Consider the following 21,774-nt stretch of genomic DNA (forward strand, 5'->3'; position numbering starts at 1 on the left):
AATCACAGCCAGATAGATAGATAGATAGATAGATAGATAGATAGATAGATAGATAGATAGATAGATAGATAGATAGATAGATAGATAGATAGATAGATAGACAGAAAAATGAAAAATATAGTTTTAAGGTATGGTGTTAGACATCTCTCTGATTAACCCCCATCCACGTCAGCACGTGTAATAAAGCTGACAGCAATATTACTGCAGCAGGACTCGACCTATGACCGGGCGCGCGCTCACAGCTGACTGACTGTCGCACACAACAGCACACACCCGGAAAACACCCGCCGTTCACCATGGAGAGAAAAGTAGCGAGGGAATTTCGGCATAAGGTGGGCTTTTAAACGGTTACTCTCTAATGAAACTGTGTTAACTTAATTGTTTTGTTCGCATTATTAGTTATTATTAGTCTCGTTCTTTTGATCTCGCTGCTCTCGAATGGCGAAGGAGCACGCATCGCTTCATATTTACCCTATAAAATATTACTGAAGTAAGTCAAATTAATATTCGCCAAGCTTTCGACACGACAAGTGTTTCTGTATCCATAGAAACCGTCGTTATTTGTCCGGTGAAGTTTGTTTTGCTCTGAAAAGGTGTCCACATCTAGCATGCCAGTCTTCAGCTCTGTGGTGTTTTAGACGTTTTTATCATTACAGTTAACATTACTAGTAGTTATAATTTTGACGTAACGATGCCAAATTTGATTACTTTATAAAATTTACCGGTAGAAAGGAAGGATATGTGTGACGTCACATAATGTACGCGTTCTAATTGGCTGAGCAGGTGACAGGTGTAGGCTACTGTGTGTTTTGGAAATTGTTGTACAATAGGTATTGATAATTTTTTTTATCTCCTAAACTTAAGCTACAACTTTATGTTTGATAAATGTTTTTAAATTACACTGAATTATTTAATTACCTGATACCTATTTATATGCTCAAGCTTATTTTTAAGACACCATGTGACCCCTGTGTGTAACTGTAGAATTGTACCATCTGTTGTGTGAGTTACACAATGCACAGTGTTTCACAGCATTAGCTGAAGCGGCAGAGATGTGTGGTCAGGCGGAAACGATTGCGGCATTTATTGTCCAGCTTGTTTTATTGCCTGTAGATGAGGGTGGGAAAGCTGTGCCACACAATAAATTATAAAGCTTTGCATGTCATTTTAGTTTCCCCTCTATGACGAATACATTATGCTGTCGACCTTTCTGTTCATTTGTCTCTTTCAAATCACTTAGCATAACCTGCAGAGGATATGAAGCTGATTTAAGTTACAGATTTCTGCTTTCAGCATCAGTTTATGATGCTAAAGTCCAAAGGTGGGCTGGCATCTCGTCTAAATTAAATGTTTATGACACCTTAAATGACCTTTGAGCACACAGTCACAGTTTTATTATATACTATATGTTGCCTGACACTGGTGTTGATATCAAACTATTTGGATATGCTTTTTATTTTCCTGCAATGTTCACATAGTTTACAGAATGAATCATTAATTATGAATATTTTATATTTTTTAAGAATTCAGATGTTCACCTCATATGTAATTATTGTGAAAGCAAAATTAAAAATCCAAAATAAAAACATTTTTTTCTTTCTTTCTTTCTTGCATAATAGCCATTTTATTTACTTCTTTGTTTGTTTGGTATTTTTCAAGTCATTTTACAGGGTTTATTTGTTTTTTTTTTGTTTTTTAACAATCATTTTTGCACTAATAACAGAACCTTCATGTAATTTTTCACAACTCTAGTCTAGACACAAAACTCAAAACAGTTTGTCCAGTGTGCAAAACTTTGCATATTGCATTCATATATTTAAAGAAGCCTTGCATTTGCAGAAGAATTGGTTAATTATTAATATAAAATATTATAGGGACATTACTTTAGATCAGATAACCATAGTTTCACTGTGTAGTTTTTAGTAGAATCATCAACTGTAGTTGTTCAAAACACGATGCAGCTTTCATTATGGTTCACATACATACATCATTGTAATAGACTAGAGAGAACACTACAGACTGAACAGTGCAGAGAAGTACAGACACTGGAATTTGAAAAGCATTGATTAAATAATAAACTCACAACAGGTTTTTCAGGAAAAAAAAAATAGATAAGAAAAAACTACAGCAGGCGGTTGGGCGGTGAAGTAATAAACCGTGGATGGGCCTGAAAACATAATTGCTCTCAGTGCTGTTCCTAGGAATTCTGGGTCTATAGCACTGATTTTGCTTTAGGGTCTCCTCAAAATCAAGTTCAGTGGGGGGTGGTCAGGACCCCCAAAAAACATTGTTCTGGGCCGCTCTCAACCTCTCCTCTATCACCCTCTAAAAAGACATTTATTGTAGGAAAAACAAATGCTGATAACAATGATATAGAATTTGATGTAATATAGCTTCACTTTCATAATCTTAACATTTCATATTGCTCAACATTTTCCATAAAATATATGCTTCAGAGTATAAACAGTCAGCAATTTGAGCAGTTATATCTGTTAGATCATAGTAATGAAATGAATAAGACACTTAGTTCAGTTTTAGCTCAGTGAACAAAAGATATTTGGTTCATGTGTATTGTATCCAAGCATTTAGGGGAAAAAATGTGCATTTTGATCATCAGGTGTGAATTCTGTGTCTAGAGTTTTGAAAAATGACATGAAGGCTCTGTTATTAGTGCACAAATTATTGTAAAAACTATTTGTTTACTTTGTTCATCCATCCATTCAGACAGTCAATACTATTTATTTATTCATTTATATATTTTGTTAATTTGTTTGTTTATCCAGCCATTTTATTTGTTTGTTTTGTTTATCAATTTGTTTTACTGTTCAATACAGTAACTGTGATCCAAAATATTGCCATAGTTTACATCAGAACATCCTTCCAGAGTACACTGTTATATTGAGACACGACTCTTATCCGTAAACTATGACACAAGGACTTCACTGACACAGATATTTATTTTTGAGAGATGAACTGAGGATTTTGAGCAAGAGACTGGTTTTTGCAGGTAATCCATGGTGTTTTGCTCTTTGTACGAGTTTTTTTTGAGAAATGCATGGATGAAATGCAAGGATGATTCGAGAAATGTAGCAAAGTGACTGAGAAAAACTGTAATAATGTGTAAAAATAATAAAAAATGTGCTTGGCAGTTTATGACAAACTAGATTAACCATTTTGCATTTAATGACTTTTACGATGAACTAAAGTCTAGATGTTTTGAGGGGTAAGACTATTGCACAGAAAACTACATAATACATTTTGAGCAACATAACATTAGCAACTGATAATGTTTGAAACCGCAGATAAATGCGCGCAATCAATTGCATGAATGTACATGACTGGATGGTGTGGAGGTTCGACAAGTAGTTCTGAGAATTTCATTTCTGATTTGAGAAACTACCAAAGTGGCTGCGAAAAACTGTAATTTTTGTTTGTTTATTCAGTCCGTGTTATTTATTTATTTATTTTGTTAATTTGTTTGTTTATCCAGTCATTTCATTTGTTTATTTGTTTTTGGTTTTGTTCATTCATTTGTTTTCAAGTCATTTGATTTGTTTTCTTTGTCTGTTTTTGTGTGTTCATTCGGTCAGTTAAATGTATTTATTTGTTTGTTTTCAAGCCATTTTATGTTTATATTGTTAATTGTTTGTTTTGCTCGTTCAGTCCATTAAATAAATGTACTTTTCGTTTTCATTCATTCCTTTCTTTTTGTTTTTATCCAGCTATTTTATTTATTTAATTGTTTGTTTGTTTCTTGCTTTGTTAGTTCATTTGTCTGTTCATTCAGTCGATTCAATTTGTTAGTTTGAGCAGAGTTTTTTAGTTTAGCATGCTAACCTCACATCACATTAACTTCATTACCATTCTCATGATAATAATGCACCTTCACTCTTATGTAAGGTGAGACTGCTAGCATGATAAACGTCTTTATCTGAGCTCAGGAACATTAGCAGGTCCAGTGGAGCAGATCTGAACTAATGATACTCACAATACAGTAAAAGATCCACCTGACCCATTCAACTAAAAAACAACAGCAGACCCAGCCAATCTGAGAGCCGCTCGACTAACAGACACACAGTAGTTCCTCCACCTCCTCCTCTCTCTCCACCTTCTCCTGACCCTCCGTCTTAGTCTCTCGCTCAGTGAGAGAGAGATGTGTTACATCATTGACTGGCCAAAACGCTTCCTCAAAACATTTCTACAGCAGATTAGCCACCATCAGGTAAAAGATGGGCGTATGGTTGGTTTTCTGGTTGTTATTGATGATCTGATCAGAGGTTTGTGTGTTTGTGTTGTTCAGGTGGAGCTGCTGATTGATAATGAAGCAGAGAAGGACTATCTGTATGATGTTCTCCGCATGTACCACCAGTGAGTACACTCCAAAATAATGATTTATTGGTTTGCTTGTGTTGTGGTTCTCTAAATTATTTAAATAAATGATAGTTATTTTTGTTGTTGTTAATATTATATATATATATAATACAGGAGTTTTTAGAAGCTGATGAATAATGTAGTTTTCCATCAGTGGTTCTGGTAATCTGTTGATCAAATTAAAACTGCATGGCACATTCAAAAAGACTTTAACCCAAAAAGTATAAAGTGTGGGTTAAGTGTAAGAATAGGTAGGAAATGCTGAATGCATCTTATGAGTAATCTTCTGTGTAAATCAACACTTCACTGCTCCGCTGGCCTGCAATAAGAGGCTTAATCCAATGGAAAAGTAACTTGGATCAGGTCATTTCCACTGTCCTCGCTGCATTCAAGGGCAGCCATTCTCTCGCGTCCCTTTGTCTCTGATATCTGAGTCAGGAGTGAAATATCAATGATTCATAGAGCAACTACCTCCAAATTCATAAGCTGACTTTATGTGGGTATAATGTGGCATTTTCCACAGCAAGCAACATGTCAGACTATTTTTGAAATAATTAATTCAAAGAGAAAACTTATACATGTATAATAATTAGAAATGCCATTTATCATTTAATGTATGGGTTTATATATATATATATATATATATACTGTATAATCCCGAATTATTATTATTATTTTTTTTTAGAAACCTGTTTGACGAGAGTCATTATTTTTGCAATTCTGTTTGGTGGTTCAGAATTTAGACACTTCACCATTAAACCCAACCTTATTCTATGAACATATCCTATGTTTTATGTTCATAATCATTTAACTTTAAAGAATATATTATAATGATTAAATAACAGAGATTCGGTATCAAGACAGTATGTTGAATCAGTGTAGTCTAAGAAAAGTCATTTTAATCCACACACTGTTTGTACGGTTTTAATGTTGCCGTCCTGTTTGCATGTGTTCAATCAGGTCCTGTTTAAATCACTCTGCTCCGCCCTTCTAGATCCATGGACATTCCTGTCCTGGTCGGCGACCTGAAGCTGGTGATAAATGAGCCCAAACGCCTTCCGCTGTTTGATGCCATCAGACCCCTGATTCCTCTGAAGCACCAGGTGCAGTACGACCAGCTCACGCCCAAGAGATCCAGGTGAGAGAAGAAACCAGAAACACAGACGGTAATGAGCTGCTAAAAAGGGGTTCATAGGGCGTGATGCTTCTGAGAAGAATGGAAATGTTACCGTGCATGAATAGCAAAGCAATAAAGGCAGGGAGAAAGAGGACATTGGGAATCTCATCTCCAAAGAGAAGCATTGTTTTCTCTCGTGCTCAGTCAGACGTGGCAGAGCGTTATGAGCACAGACACAGGAGCGCTATTCAACCGTGTCTAACACACAACGCTAATAGGCCCACAGTGAACTGGATTCTGTTTCCTCTCATTGTGTCTTTTGTCTTTCTCCGAGAAAAGAGGAAAAAATAACAACAATAAATTTGATTATATACATCTGGGTTATTCAAGTTAACCAAATAATGAAAGTGAAGCCATGCCACTATTTTGTCCTCTTTTGTGGTGAGCAGGAAGTTGAAGGAAGTCCGTCTGGACCGCACACATCCTGAGGGGCTGGGTTTGAGTGTTCGAGGTGGGCTGGAGTTCGGCTGTGGCCTCTTCATATCCCAGATAGTCAAAGACGGACAGGCAGGAAATGTCGGCCTGCAGGTAAGAAACTCAAGGTGTTTATGTTATAATAACTCGTATGTATTTACAAAGCATGGCTTTCACTGTTTCAAATAACGTACCGTGTACCACGTTTGTTGCTAAATACTTAATCTAGCCTTTTATTAAATATCTGAAAACAGGTAATTTACAAGGTCTGCACAAAAAAAAAAAAAAAAACATGACCTTTCTCTAGGGGGCGCAATAAGCCTTCTTAATTTCTTCCCTTCCTCTGATTCCAAACACTCTTTACTTGTCCATTACATGATTAATGTGTGTCCTGCAAATGTCGCCCTTGTGTTTCGATTGCAAATTGTGTCTATTCTGGCTATAATTCGGTTTTATGACTTGTATTTTTTGCGCCACATTTTTATAAACATTTTCAAACGACATCTTTTATATGAATGTGGTCTGCTGTGTTTCCTTCAGGTTGGCGACGAGATTGTGCGTATTAATGGCTACTCTATCTCCTCCTGCATTCACGAGGAGGTCATCAATCTCATTAAGACCAAGAAGATTGTGTCCCTGAAAGTCCGCTGTAAGATCTTAGGGTTTTATATTGTCATTTGCAGAGCTGAATTTATTAATTAGAGCGAAAACCAATTCCTCTGGGGTTAATCAGTCGATTGCTGTTCATTAGGAAACTGTGGTTTCCTTCAGAGAATTAATTATTGGGATTGCCGTCAGCAAACTCTATTAATTATTCATGATTTATTTATGTTTTTTTTAATTATTCCCATTGTGACACTCTCTTCACAGACGTGGGAATGATTCCTGTCAAGAGGTAATTTAGTTAGTAATTATACAGTATTCTCTGATTTTATTAATGTTCTCGCTTTCCATAACCATATTGCAAAATTATACATTTGCCATCATCAGCTCCTCTGAAGAGCCTCTGAAGTGGCAGTTTGTGGATCAGTTTGTGTCTGAATCAGGGGTAAGAGTTTCCTTCTCGCAGCGTTTTTAAAGCAGCTGAAGTTGTTGTTGTTTTTTTTTTTTTTAAATTTAGTCTTGTTTTATTGTTTTGTCTCAGGAGAAAAGGACTAGTGTGGCTGGTTTGGCTTCAGTTGGAGGGAAAGAAATCAAGGAAAAGAAAGTTTTCCTGAGTTTGGTGGGCACCAAAGGCATGGGAATCAGGTAAGAGAGTGACTGGTTTATTATAACTATATACACAACTACAGCACACAGATTAACTACATTGAAAATTATAATAAAACCCTTTATTTACTGGAATTTTGCCGCAAAATATGAAAAAATGTCATGAGGTACACAGCATTTGTCTTTGTACTGAAATGCTGTTGTTTCTTTGGTGCCTACTTTGAAACCTACCTTTATTAGTTTAATCTTGTGACAAGGTATTAATTCCTAAATATGTCTTATGACTTTTCCATTGTAGTATATCTAGTGGACCAACACAGAAACCAGGCATCTATGTGAGCAATGTGAAGCCGGGTTCAGTCTCAGCTGAAGTGGGCTTACAGGTGATTTCATTTAAATCCCAGCTTGAACTGCATTAAAAGATCATTTACTGCTTGATTTTAGCATAGTAACTCTAATATGTGTGTGTGTGTGTGTGTGTGTAGGTTGGCGACCAGATTGTTGAGGTCAATGGGGTGGATTTCACCAACCTGAGTCATCATGAAGTGAGCAGGATCTTGCTGAAAATGTCAAACAGTTAATTAAAAACCTCTCTGCGTATTTAAACTGTGTTAAGCTGTGTCGGCTAATGTGTGTGTTTTTAGGCGGTGCGAGTGTTAAAGAGCAGCAGGAGTCTAACCATCACCGTCCTCACTGGAGCTGTAAGTTTACTGAGAGCCCACTAATACATTCCTGCCACTGCAGTACTTTTATCTCTCCTTGAGGGGCTGTATACAAAAAAAAAAGCCATTTGCTTAGTATAAAGCTGTATATGAGGGCAAAGCGTTATGGAGATGTTGTTTGTATTTAACTGTAAACCCCTTCATTATTTATTGGTGTGTTTATGGTCTTTAAATGGTACTTTTGCCATTTAGACATGGTAATAATAAAGGAGTTTCACAACATAAGCTTTTTTTGCTTTACGTCTGTGATCTGTAGAGGATATACTGGATCGTACGGGTGTATTTGTGTACATATTTCTCTGAAAGTATTGATTTGTCTACTGTATGTTTCAGGGAAGCGAGCTGTTTATGACGGATGAGGAGCGGCTGGCGGCTGAAGCTCGCCGTGAGCTTGAAAGACAAGAGCTAATGCATCAGAAGAGAGTGGCATTAGAGGCCAACAAAATCCTCAAAGAACAGCAGGAGAAAGAGCGCCAGTCAGTGGAAAAGACATACACAAGCAATTACACTTACTTTACATTGATGCATGATTTCTTAAAATTAACCTTTTATCATCAAAATATCGGATACTGTTCTCTTGTGGTAAAAACAAAAATAAATATCCACTTTATGATGGTTTTCATTGTCATTAAAATACACCTTTATGTTACATAATGTATCTATACGTACTTACATGATGTTAGTTAACGTCACCGTAACCATGAATCGTAACTGCTTCGGGTGTGTGTTCACAGTGTGTGTGTTCACTGCTGTGTGTGTGCACCTTGGATGGATTAAATGCATAGCATGAATTCTGAGTAACTTTTTTTTTTTTTTTTACCGCTGATGAAAAGGTGACAGATAATTCAAATTCCTGCATGAAATCTGCTCGAAAATGTCGTCAATTTCATGGTTTCATATGTGCAACATTTTGCAGGAGGAAGATGGAGATATCACAGAAGTCTGCAGAGGAAGAAGAACGCTATCGCAAAGAGATGGAGAGGTAACACGTGTAATGCTGCCAAGCAAAAATATATTTTTAGAGTAATAAAGTAAATAGACCTCAGAAGGCGGAGTAGAGCAATTTGATGTTGATGAAAGCAGAGCTGTGAGGAATGGAAGTACAGCTTGTTCTAAATGTACTATACTGTAGGTCTAGTTCCCTGTCAATACTACACTGCTTCTGTACGAGTTCAAAAAGCACTTTTACTCCTGAACTGAAAAATGCAAAAAGTATTTTTCTCCTGGACTGAAGCCTTTTTTCAATCATGCAGTGAAACTGCATGGCTATTGGTTCTTGCAGTGTATAAAGAAACGAACCAATGAGCCTATGGCGACAAAGCCATAGGCCCTAGACATCACCTTCAGTGAAGACTCTACGCTCCATGCTGATCCCGAAGCCTGCTCGCCGTTGACCTGGAAGTCCCATTATTGCAGGCCAGGGTCCTCTCTGCTGTGCAAACAAGTATGACAGAGAGCCCTTGATCATATCACCGTCAAGCTCTCGGGGCCCCGTGCACACGGAGACGGAGCTTATCCCAATCCAATCTTTTTTTTCCTCGTCTCAAGAAATATCCGCGTCCACACGAAACCGCATAATGATGTACAGTAGTATACATGCCAGACCAGTATGTGGCCCTGTAATTCTGCCACAGAGATACACTAAAAACAGAGAAGAAGACTTGGACTATGCTCATAAACCTTGCGCGTGGTACACAAACGAACATGGAACAATACATTTATTAATCAGTGTTAATGTTAGTTAATAAAAAGACAATCGTTCAGTGTTTGTTCATGTTTTTGTTGCTGTTACGTGACGTAGAGGTGTCTGAATTTATTCACTCTGGGACCTGGTTTCAAAAAATAGCGGTTTCACCTTACGAAAACGGCGGATCCGTGTGGACAAAACGCCGATCCGATAAAAAATTTGTGCGTATTCACAGAAACGCGTCTCCGTGTGGACGGGGCCTGGGATTAGTTTACTTGTCACCTCTCGACCCCCTGGGTGCCAACGTTGCATGAGTATTCTGGAACGATAAACCAGGCCGGGTGTGACCTCAGTCCGTAGTAGCCTTGGGTTATTGTTAATTTCTCTATGGGCATTCCTTGCTTATGGAAGTTAGAATACTTTTATAGTCGTTCCTCTTCCCTAGCACGGCATGATTGTGCTGTGTTCCAGTAGTGTCTTAAGCAGATGCAGTAGTAGTATCGACAGAGAATGTACTCGGTTACAAATGTAACCTTGGTTCCCTGAGATATGGGAACGAGTACTGTACTTTCAGTCTAAGTAACCAGAGAATGCTGTGGCGAACGCCCGCTTATAAAGCCAGATGGCCCCGCCCATTCTAGCGGGCTTTGTCACCAAGGACACTGGTTCATTTCTTTATACACTGCACAAACCAATGGCCATGCAGTTTCACTGCGGGATTGAAAAATTGCTTCTGTTCATGAAAAAAAAATCTCCTCAGAAATGATTTAGATAGACAAGATTAGTCCATTGAATGTATGTTTTGTATGTCTCAGAATTGAAGCCACAGAAAAGAAGCAACACAAAGAGTGGGAAGAAGATTGGGGGGGTTCGAAAGAAATATCCAAATCTCCTTCCCCCTCTCCCTCACCCCCACCTCCTGCACGTAATGCACCTTCACCCAAACCCAAAACCTCCAGTAAGTTGACAATACCTACAAAACCTCTCCAGTGCATGAACTCTGAATGAAGTCTGTAGAACTATATTATTCTCTAAAAAAACAAAAAGTTACCCTTTCCCAATGTTACTCCATTTTCCTCTGCATGAACAGATGTGCATTTATGTTGGGAATGCATCATCTCTTTGCGTGATCTTTGTCTTTCTGTCTGAACTTTTACCTTTTTGTTGTGCCTTGTTCATCAATTCCTGGTTCCATCAGCTGCTGAGTCCGATGAAGAAGAGATTGGAGAAGTAAGTAAAGAATTCAGATGGCTTTAAAGAAGAAGACTCCCTTTGACAAACTTACCCTTTTTCGAGACGCTTCTATTGCATGTAGACTATCTTCCTTTGTCATTTTGTTTGGTTGGATCCTTTGGTAGCTTTCAGATGGATGAATCTGCAGAATACACCATATCATGGTTGAGTTTTTGTTGAACTTTTTGCATGGGATTTAATGTATCATCCTTAATCTCTTAGCATTCGGTTGGTTCTACCGTTACGAAGGAAAGTTGCCTACACTCAAAAAGGTACACTGTGTGTGCAAGCATGTTGTGCTGGTTTGGTGTGCTAGAACTATGGAATATGTTGTTCATCTTGGAGATATGCCCAAAAGTTAGGGTTTGCATGGAAGTTGGATTGACCTTGGTTCAAAGTCCACCAGGTGTTCTCAAATCACTTTGGATATTTAGAAAGGAAAAGAGACCAAAAAGAAGAAGAAGATGTCCAAGACTGACACCCTCCCAGCTGAGAAAAAGAACAAAAAAGAGATGGAATTTGAGCTGAAACTTGCAAAGGAGAAGGAAGAGATACTTGAGCGAGAGAAGCAGATGAAAATCAGCAGACTTCTGCAAGAGGTATCAGACATTTTCCAGTGAGGTTACAGGAGGGTTTTTTGATTCAGATTGTACTACTTGTTTAAAGGGTTAGTTCACCCAAAAATAAAAAATCTGTCATTAATTACTCACCCTCATGTCGCTCCAAACCAGTAAGACCTTCTTTCTTCTTCGGATCACAAATTAAGATATTTTTGAGCATTATTTTTTGCATTGTTTATGTTCAGTAGAGAGTGCGCATGCTGAATGTAAACAACGCTGATTACTTTGATTATGTTCTGGGGTACTCTCTAAAATGGTGGAAGCTATTAACTTGTGGAGAAGAATTGTTGAATAAATTATGTTATTATTGTTTTCTTTGCGCACAAAAATTATGGTTGAACCCCTGATGTCACATGGACTCTTTTACCGATGTCCTTGCTACATTGCTGTGCGTTGATCGTAGTAATATCCTCAGATTCCATCAAAAAATACCTTAAGTTGTGTTCCAAAGATGATCAAAAGTCTTGTGACTTGTGAGTAATCCCTATCCCTTTTTAATCCCTCTTTGGCACTTGACCTTTATTGCTTGAATGTTCCCATGTGAAAAGTTGTACCCTTTCCAGTGGCAGTCTAGCAAGTTCTCATTGGTATATCAAGGTTTCCATGTTTGGATGTGGCTTTACTAATTCAATCAGGTGTCAGAAACTGAGAGGGAAGATCTGGAAGAGTCAGAGAAGGTGCAGCATTGGGTGGAGAGGCTCTGTCAAACCAGATTAGAGCAAATCTCCTCAGTTGAAAATGATTCTTCAGAGGTAAAATCTGTCCAGTTCCAATCCTTATGTGTGCTGCTCTTCTAGTCTATAGTTTGTTAATTCAGAGTTCTAAGCAGTTAAAATCTACCTTCAGATGTCTCCAACCCGTTCCCCTGCGTCAACTGGTCCCACCAATCGGAGGTTCCCTGGAGGCTTGACCTTGGCCACTACTGACCTTGATGACATCAACTTAGATGATGTGGACTCGAGTCTAAGGCAACCTTTGAAAAGACTTGCCCCAACCCCACCTACATCCAACCAAGCTCCCCCTCCCTTACCTCTCCCTCCACCCTCACCCCGTCTTTACCACACATCCAACCATCGCCCTCCATCTCCAAGACCACAGCTCCCAATGCAACCCAGTTCTAGACTAGCCCCTCAACGCCCACCTTCTCCACCAGCCACAAGAATGCCCCCTTCCTCAATAGGTCATAGCCGACAACCTCCTCTCAACTCGCTATTCTCCTCTAGGGGTCTGTCCTCATCTCAGCCACCTCCCCCACCACCACCTCCTCCCCCTCCACCACCACCTCCTCCTCCTCCACCACCTCCTCCACCCCTGCACATGGAGGACAAGTACCATGTAGGGCTGTCCAACTATCCCCGCTCCCCAAGCTTATCCGAACAGGGAAGCAGGTTTGGGGACAATGGTTACAGACAGAGAGGGGGCTTCCACTCTACCTTTCCCAGTGATCTCTCACGCCCACCCAGCCCGAAGGCTGACCACAACATGACGGTTAGCATAGTTAAAGCATTTGGCAGTGTGAGAATTGATTATGTATGTTGTATAGGTGTGGGAATCTCTAGGCACATCATATTTCAATCCAATTTGATTCCAAAATTGATTCCATCTCACATGAATATTGCGGTCTTAACTGAAGTGAATACTGCAATCTACCGTTGTTGTTTTTATTTATTTTTTATATATATACCCACCCCTTATGTTGGACATACATGCATTTTTGCCTTGAGTGTGGTGTTTGCAGATGAGGTTAACCATGATTAGTGTCTTATTATAGTTATTTGTCAGAAAACAGATAATCATTTTTGAAAGAAAAGAAAACATGCTGTCATTTGGTTTGATGATCTTGAAGTTGTAGTGATTCCTATTAGACTGTTGAATACTTTATCCTTGGCACAGGTGAAGAGAAACACATCTCATGCTAGCAGGGTATCCACCTCTAATAATCCACTGGTGAGTCCTCAGTTTGTAAATGGTACATGCTGCTCTGGGTCTTCTGTTTCATTTTTAGCACAAATCAGACTTGCCATGCTTGTGAAACATATGTAATGTCAGCTTAATGAAAACATTACATCTTAGAAGAGGAAATGTCTTCCAACAGATCTCCATGCCTATATTAGGAGATTACTCTGGCACAACCTACAGGAAGTGCATTTCTAGTTTCTAGTTGACACATATCTTACAAACTCTCAAAAAAAAATAGTGTATTGTCACTGGGGCAGTACCATTTCATTAGGTACCAATATGTACACTTCAGGCACTAATATGTACCATTTAGGGGTAAATAAGGTTTAAATATGTACCTTTTTACCTGTTTTCTGAGATATGGGGAGGGGGACTTATAAAACTGTAACTCTTTAAACTGTTTTATAGTTGTGCATACCTCCTCTATGCATAGGATTTACTTGGAAAGTAATGACATTTTAAAAGCCATTTCAAAAGACAGTCATCATTACTAGAAAGATAATAACTTACATTTTGCATGAAAATCATCTTTTGTTGAACATGAAAGCTGCAATTCAGTATTTGTGCTATATGGAAGGTTCCTAAAGTCTTGTGCTGTTTGGTTAAGATTGCGTAACTCTTGAAGATAGATCGTGCCTTGACCTTAAGTTTGTGTCGCTTACTGCTAACCTCTACATAGCAAATTGCTCCCAGTCCTCCGAACCAGCGGAGACAGATCAACCCTGTCATGTCCAAACCCATCATGCTACCAAGTCAGACCTCACATAGACCCACACTTCACTTTGAGACCATGGTAAGATGGCAAGTACCCGTGTGTGTATGTGCGATGATGATGATGCATGCATAAGACACTCATTGGTTGGATTGCTGTTTGACTCAAACTCAAACGGGACAAACAGATGTTGCTTTTACTGATTGCACTGATTAAGAAGGCAGAAACGGAAGGGGAGAGAAAATGGAAAAAAAAAAAACATTTAAATCTGCTTACAAGATGGGACTTTGAGTATTAAATGTCTTTGATTCATCAGCGTGACAGACCCAGACCTGCTGTCTCCTTCGTCCTCCAGATAGTCAGTCCTATATTTAATATTTAAGTCCTTAATTAATAAATGGGTGCTTGACGATTTTTTGGTTGTTTTAGAAGGGTAACAAGAAGGGCAAGAAAGGACAAGACCTTGTTGTACTCAGCATTTATTAATTAGTGTTCAGGGTTCTAGATTAGAACAAGATAACAGTATTATTAATAATATATATATATATATATATATATTTTTTAACATCACTAGGACTCATTTTTCAATACTTATGTCAACACGCCTCACCACACGTCACATAGTGAGCACAACAGACTTCTATATGGGCTAAACTGTGGACCATTTCCTTTACTTTGGCACAAATCTGAGGAAATCTTTTTGTTGCATGTAATGAGTGCAAGCATTTAGTGTGTGTGTGTATGTTATTGTGCTGTGTTTTTAAGAGCCTGTGTGTTTCAGCCCCCAGAGATGCTCAAACGGATGGTCACATACAACACGTCCTTTAAATCCAGCAAACAACAAGTAACTTTCCGTCATTACTTAGAATTACAACCCCTCCTCTCTTTTTATTTTGAGTGAAGTCTCGGCTGTCTGAGTGTGTCTATTACATTTCTAACAGTATTTCCCTGGAGGATATTGGTAAAATGTATCCTTGACGTAATTTTAAAACTAGTTCCCTTTCAATACTGAATGCCATTTCATCAGACTCTTTCTCCTTCAGTGCAAAGATCATCAAAAGACAAATAAGAATATGAAGAAGCCTTCCTGCTCATCATGGAAGAGTCCCAGCATCAGATTATGTCTCTGACTGCGCTCTCAGCTGAGTACAGTGCAAAAGGTTTCCCTGGTACTGTTTTCCCACAAAGACCAGCGCTCCTCATCATGTGGTCTATACAACATGACATGACCTTGTCAGCCTAAAACCTGACTCTTCTGCCCTACTACGGGCTATTAGCAGTTTATTTAGGGCCCTTATTCCTGACTGCCCATAGGCTGGGCTTGCAGGGTGGGTTCTTCATTCTGCACTTTCACCATGGCACTATAGGATTGCAATCCCCAAAGTGTCAGCAACTGATGCAGGGCGTGTGATGTATTGAAAGGGAACCAAGATTATGTTAGTAACCGAGTAGTGTAGATTTTATTCTGTTCTATTCTGGTAAATGTCTATGTTATATGTTCTAAACATCTCTTTAAACTCTTTAAATGCTTAAGGACATCAGGTGTATGATTGCAATATTGTGCATATTTCGGTTAAGACATAATATTTTCACCTTTCCATCATACTGAACTGTTCTCTCAGTCACACTAATATATTCTCATGCAATCATACTAGTTTGCTGCAATCATACATCTTGTTTGTGGTGGAAACAGCCTTTGAGTGGATCTCATATACACTGCACAAATGGGAGACTGCAACTGATGGTTATATAATATCAGATTGCCTCTGCACCAAATGGAATCTCGGTGTACGTTTTCATCTTTTATGAGGGAGATCTTGACCAGAAAGTCTGCGTTTTTCCATTTTGTTGGTTCTGTGGGTGTTAAATATGAATTGATTATTTGTCTTGATGGAATACCAGTGGTTGTGAGTGTGTAGTGGATTGGGAAAAGCCTTTATATTGTATTTAAACATCATTGCGGATCCAGAACCAACTGAAAAGCTACCAGTGAATCCAACAAAGCAAACACATCCTTGCTCTGTATTAATGTTTATAGTTTATAATGTTTATAATATGTAGTACAATACTGTAGATAATGATGCAATGTGTTGTACTGTTTCTAATATTGATACATTATATTCTGTTTACAGTATATTGTTCAGTTTTGCATTTAAAAATAAAGTTACATATTTAGTAGATTGTTAACATGTTCAGATGCTTTTTATAGAATGATTTGATGGTCATACCATCAATTGACTTATGGTCAAACTAATAAGGCATGTTTTTAAACACGGATCTTTCTTTGCCTTAAATAGTTCATTAAGAGGAAGTAGAACCTGCCATTGATTGGATTGGAGGTGACAATTATCCAGACATATAGTGTTCATTTGTCTTTTCTTTGAAAAGAGTGAGCAGTAATTTGTTTCTGTCACTGCTGTTTGCCACTTCACATTTTTACTGACTGTATACACCACTGTCTGTTTCTGCCTTCTGTTTTACAGGGATTTCAAAAATATGTGGATGATTTTGATCCATATTCCATGGTACAGTTACTCTTTACATTAACAATTTCACTCTGTACCCATTTGCTATTTTTATATTGTATAGCACATATACTCCAAACTCACCAAATGCTCTTCTGTGGAGTATTTGTTTCATCAAATTTGCTCAAACGTTTAACAGTTCACGGCTGAGGAGTTAGCTGGCAGAGATGTACGGCTTTTGAGAATCAAGAAGGTAATTTAGGTAGAACAGAAATGTGAGCAACATATGACATTGGACAATAAAAATGAAAGATTTGTTTAATTCTGTACACATTATTTAGGAAGGAAAGCTTGATCTGGCCATAGAAGGAGGAATCGACTCCCCACTGGGAAAGATTGTGGTGTCATCCATCTATGAGGGAGGTGCGGCAGATAAACATGGTGAGTTGTACAAAAATAACGCATAATAGAGATTTGGGGCTTGACTTGAAGGTTTTAGAAAACACCCCCAAAAAAACAACAGCAACTGCTCAGAAACCCTCTAGAAACTGTCATGCAAATATCATGCAAAAATCTAGTTTAGCTCTCTACATTCATTAGTGAGATTGATTATATTGACTTAAAGAGGTCATATGATGCTTTTTTTTAAAGATCATTATTTTGTGTATTTAGTGAAACAGAATATGCTGACATGCATTAATATTCAAAAAGCACATTATTATTCCAATACTGTACATTATTGTTGGTCCTCTATGCCCTGCCTCTCTCAAACGCGTCAAGTGCATTGTGATTGGCCGAACACTGCAAGCTCTTGTTGGAAATGTAATGCCCCTTTCCATAATTTCAAAGCTTCAACTTTCACAATAAATGTAAAGACATAATAATGTCCTTAGTTTTACCATCACTTCAAGCCTGAAGGGGGAACAGAGTGGTGTGACAGACACAGTGATGAAGCTCTTATGTGTTTGAAGTACACAAGCCACAGACGGTTAAGACAACTGACTCCACTGTTGTGATCCTGTCTCTCTCTCTCTCTCTCTCTCTCTCTCTCTCTCTCACAGATGCGTGCACACACACGCACGTAACGCGCAAAAGTATCTTGAGTCAATAGCAAATACTTAAACTAATAAAAAAAAAACATACTTAAAGTAGCTGATTCAGAAGCACCAGATTGTCGTAGCAAAGTCAGAGTTACCTCCTCTCTTAGGTTCAATAAACGGTCGTCCATAAAATGCGTTGCTGTTCTGTTGTAAGTAATCGTAAGGTTCTAAAATGCTTCTACTTTCAGAAGGGGAAGTCGTGGCCTAATGGTTAGAGAGTCGGACTCCCAATCGAAGGGTTGTGAGTTCGAGTCTCGGGCAGGCAGGAATTGTTGGTGGGGGGAGTGCATGTACAGTTCTCTCTCCACCTTCAATACCATGACTTAGGTGCCCTTGAGCAAGGCATTGAACCCCCAACTGCTCCCCGGGCGCCGCACCATAAATGGCTGCTCACTGCTCCGGGTGTGTGTTCACAGTGTGTGTGTGTGTGTGTGTGTTCACTGTGTGCACTTTGGATGGGTTAAAAGCACGATTTCCGAGTATGGGTCACCATACTTGGCTGAACGTCATGTCACTTTCACTTTCAAATAAAGTGCTTTTGCTTTCTCCTAGAAACAGACAGCATCTCCTTGACATGACTGCTTCAACACTAACTGTTGTTAATGAAACCACACCTTCTTTCTTTGTGTGAACATTTGGGTGGCATTACACAAATATTTCCACATAGTGATGTAGACATGTGGGGGCGTGTTTGAATGAGATGTTTTAGGGGGCGTGGCAGAGTCTTAACTTTGATAAAGAATATCTCTTTGGATTTGAGACTTTAGCTTTTGCAACATTACAGATCTTCTTTATGCACCAAGAGCTTATAACACTTGAAGGAAAAATTGAAATCGCATCAAATGACCCCTTTAAGATCATTTAGTTGTGTTTTAATATTCCCTGCTTTGTTTGTTCAATTTGTTACTGCCATTTTTTTACATGTTATCTCAGGTGGTGTCGTGTCAGGTGATGAGATCATGGCTGTGAATGGAAAGATCCTGACGGATGTGACTTTAGCTGAAGGACAGACCTCATTGGCTCAAGCCTGGAAAAGTGGAGGGGTATGACTGTTATTAAAATAAAACAACTTATCACTGTAAATCATATGATCGGTCTACTGTTATATGTCATTTTATCATAGCCCAGGTGCTCTTTCCTTATTCTAAAAGATTTTACGGAAGAATCCAAACACCTGGGTGACAGTTTGTGACTAATTTACTTTTTGATGAATTGTGTGAATTTGTACATTTTCATACAATCTATTACGCCCCTGTGAGTTTTTGGTTTAGGGTTGGAACTTCATGTTTAGTTTTTTAGCAAATATGTATGAACTGACCACAAATTCACTAAAATGTAAATTTCTTCATTTTTCCCACAATATTGGGTTTGAAGAACACGGAAATGTAGTGATTTACTGTATGTATTTTTCCGTCATCAATAACAAAGCTGCACAAGGATCTTATTATTGTTATTAGCATTGAATTCGAAAATGAACTATTTCAGAATACAATGTCATGAATAGCAAAATGTAGAATTTCTAAGGTCTGAATTGCACAGAGTAATTACCGTAATTTTAACACGACAAATGCTATAAAATAAATTCTGCAGATTTATGTTAATTTTCTTACACCTTTGTTACAGAAATTTGCATGGCTGTAGTTATCCATTAATTTTCGATCCTTAAAGAAAGTTAAAAGAGCATAAGCTTATTCTTAAAAAAAAGTATTGAGTCTTAGTATTTCTGTGCTATTTGTGTTAATACATTCTAAATTCTTTCTTTTTTTTTTCCTGTAAAACGTGAATCACAAGAAAGCACACATGGTTACACATGCTATAATGATTTCTCCAGTAAGCATGATCAAATATAGATGAAGGCTTGAAAGAGAAATGCAGCAGAATGTAACAAGAACATTGTGTCATTGTGCCTATCAAACATTAAAACCTTCAAACTGTATGCATGTGCTTGACATTTTCCCATGCATGTTCTCACAGGACTGGATTGACCTGGTCATCGCAGTGTCTCCACCGAAGGAATATGAAGATGAAGTGTACGTATAGTTTCATTGCTTCTTTTAACAAATGATATATAAACGCACACAATGACAGGTCAAGTGTTCCCCCAAATTCACTTAATTTCAATGCATTATGTTGCTTGTCTTCCAACTCCTAATGAAAAAAAGCAATCAGTGGTGTAAACGGCTCTCAGTAGTGAACCTGTCATCTGCTGTATGTCTTCAGCCCTAAAGCAGCATCAGTCAGTCCCACTGCAAAGAAAAATGTTTTCCAAGGCAGTGCCCCTGTGTACAGACAGGGCTACGTCCTTCAGATGAGGACCCCCCAAACTGATCGCCACTAGCCCAGTGGTAAAAGCCCTCCAAACCCATCCATACCATTCTGCAGTGTGCATCATGTACATGTGACAATCTCTTTCTCAATCCAGAAACCGACCCAGATGTTTTCAGTTCGGGATATCCTGTGCTAATGATTCAGTTATGCATTAGGCAATACTCTTGTTGTCAAGGCTATGCAGTCATTCTGATTGATGTTGTTCAAAGGGACTGTTACATGTAATGACTCGTGCATTGATTTGTGCTGCTTTGATTGGTTTTGCTACTGCATGTTACTAGAAATGTCTATAGCATTACTGTGTATGGATTCATGAAAAGATACCGCCATTGGTTCCCCAGAAACAATCTCTGAATCTAAAACAGTTGACGGATGAATACAGATGCTCATGAAAACAACATTTGTGTTTGAAAGCGCTAATTGCTTCGCTACCGGTAATGGTGTGGTGATTGCAGCAGATAGTAATTGTGCCTTTAAAAGAATAGTTCACCCAAAAATACTCACCTTCATGTCATTCCAGAGCCATAAGTTTTCCATTCTTCTTTGAAAAGGTGGATTTCTGTGTCCCCACTGAAAGTCAATTACATTAAAAGTCCATCAATCAAGCTGTTTAATCCAAGTATTCTTAGAAATTATAATGCCATTATAAATCTATTTATTTGTGTTTTATGGATTTGAAATGACATTATGGTGAATAAATGATGACAGAATTTGCATTTTTTGGTGAACTATACTTTCAAGCATTTTTTCAAATCTGTGAACCAATGGACTGACATATTCTTCTGTTTATTTATAGGCTTTATACAGCAACCTGCTGATTTAAGTCTGTTTCCTTACTATGTGTGCAACCTTGTTTTCTTTAACCCTTGTGTGAATGTGCAATACAAAACGTCTCTTAAATATGTCAGATTAATCTGATTTTTATATTTGTCACTCTTTTTACAGGACATTCTTTTAAAAACCCACCATTGCATCATACAACGGACCACGGGGAGAATCAATAGCCATTCCTTAGTAGTAATTTAGCAAAAAGCTAATAATTTACTATTTTTGTTGTGAATGCAGCAAATGCAGTTATTCACATAATTTATAAATGAGGCATCTGTGTTTTAGAAATTCTGTCTTTAGACTATATTGGTGTAATTTACAAAATAATAAACATGCATTAATATTAATAAAAAAAAGGTGTTTTTGATTTGTTTTTGAGCCTTCTAATATGGTTGATCAAATGAGTTCTTAATTTCAAGCCATAAAAATTTGATTTTTTTCTTTGATGACGACATCCTCAGCTGTCCCGATTAGCTCATTTTCTCTTGTAATATCTCCAACAAATGTCAAATAGTGGTCACTTAGTAACTGTTTTGTAGGATTGCTTTCAGTCAAGTGCAGTAATACTCTCCTTTCAATTCAATCTCAACCACTTGTATTTAAGTGCAGGGCAAAACAGAACCACTCTATAGTTTCTCAGTTCTGGTCATTCACACTGACAGCAGAGTGCAGTGACAACCTGCACTCATTAATTTTCAATGAGTGATTTCCAGCAACACAAACACTTGTGATGCTATTTGGCCATGTCCCAATAAACACACAAAATGTGCATTCATGCAGTACCATCTGAACCATTCCATTCAGGTTTCTCTGCTAATCATAGCACTGATTATGTGTTGTGATGTTGATTGTATGTTTAAGTCTCCAATTATATTTTACTTGGAGTTGATTAGTGGAGTACCTCAGGGCTCCATTTTGGGTCCGCTTCTTTTTTTTAAACTTATTTATA

At 38.1% G+C, this 21,774-nt stretch overlaps 2 protein-coding genes across 3 annotated transcripts; both read left to right on the forward strand.

The window, feature by feature from the left end:
- The first annotated feature begins 218 nt into the window (after positions 1-218).
- On the forward strand, positions 219-21,178 carry LOC113043570 (harmonin). Of its 2 annotated transcripts, none has more exons than XM_026203032.1 (21): positions 219-332; positions 4,301-4,368; positions 5,366-5,509; positions 5,938-6,076; positions 6,503-6,611; positions 6,833-6,857; positions 6,953-7,010; positions 7,107-7,210; positions 7,470-7,554; positions 7,657-7,716; positions 7,816-7,872; positions 8,227-8,369; positions 8,810-8,875; positions 10,396-10,538; positions 10,779-10,810; positions 16,588-16,629; positions 16,769-16,822; positions 16,911-17,010; positions 18,603-18,712; positions 19,644-19,699; positions 20,943-21,178. In XM_026203032.1, the coding sequence occupies exons 1-21, from the start codon at positions 297-299 to the stop codon at positions 20,953-20,955; spliced, it is 1,644 nt and encodes a 547-aa protein (XP_026058817.1). In that variant the 5' UTR covers positions 219-296; the 3' UTR covers positions 20,956-21,178. The 2 variants fall into 2 exon arrangements, with proteins under 2 accessions (XP_026058817.1, XP_026058818.1); XM_026203033.1 differs by lacking the exon at positions 20,943-21,178 and adding an exon at positions 19,890-20,935.
- On the forward strand, positions 10,823-16,581 carry LOC113043571 (harmonin-like). Its single transcript, XM_026203035.1, has 6 exons — positions 10,823-11,412; positions 12,069-12,185; positions 12,280-12,921; positions 13,327-13,380; positions 14,072-14,185; positions 14,886-16,581. The coding sequence occupies exons 1-6, from the start codon at positions 11,278-11,280 to the stop codon at positions 15,003-15,005; spliced, it is 1,182 nt and encodes a 393-aa protein (XP_026058820.1). The 5' UTR covers positions 10,823-11,277; the 3' UTR covers positions 15,006-16,581.
- Positions 21,179-21,774: the final 596 nt, after the last annotated feature.

Source organism: Carassius auratus, chromosome 25 (genome assembly GCF_003368295.1).
Source record: "Carassius auratus strain Wakin chromosome 25, ASM336829v1, whole genome shotgun sequence".
NCBI lineage: Eukaryota > Metazoa > Chordata > Actinopteri > Cypriniformes > Cyprinidae > Carassius > Carassius auratus.

Bases quoted from the DNA above. Each gene is read 5' to 3' on its own strand.
- LOC113043570 (XM_026203033.1), top strand. From the start codon at position 297: ATGGAGAGAAAAGTAGCGAGGGAATTTCGGCATAAG. The intron at 6,077-6,502 runs GTAAGAAACTCA...TGTTTCCTTCAG, and splicing joins CAGGAAATGTCGGCCTGCAG to GTTGGCGACGAGATTGTGCG. The intron at 7,555-7,656 runs GTGATTTCATTT...GTGTGTGTGTAG, and splicing joins CAGCTGAAGTGGGCTTACAG to GTTGGCGACCAGATTGTTGA.
- LOC113043571 (XM_026203035.1), top strand. From the start codon at position 11,278: ATGTCCAAGACTGACACCCTCCCAGCTGAGAAAAAGAACAAAAAAGAG. The intron at 11,413-12,068 runs GTATCAGACATT...TAATTCAATCAG, and splicing joins TCAGCAGACTTCTGCAAGAG to GTGTCAGAAACTGAGAGGGA. The intron at 12,186-12,279 runs GTAAAATCTGTC...ATCTACCTTCAG, and splicing joins TTGAAAATGATTCTTCAGAG to ATGTCTCCAACCCGTTCCCC.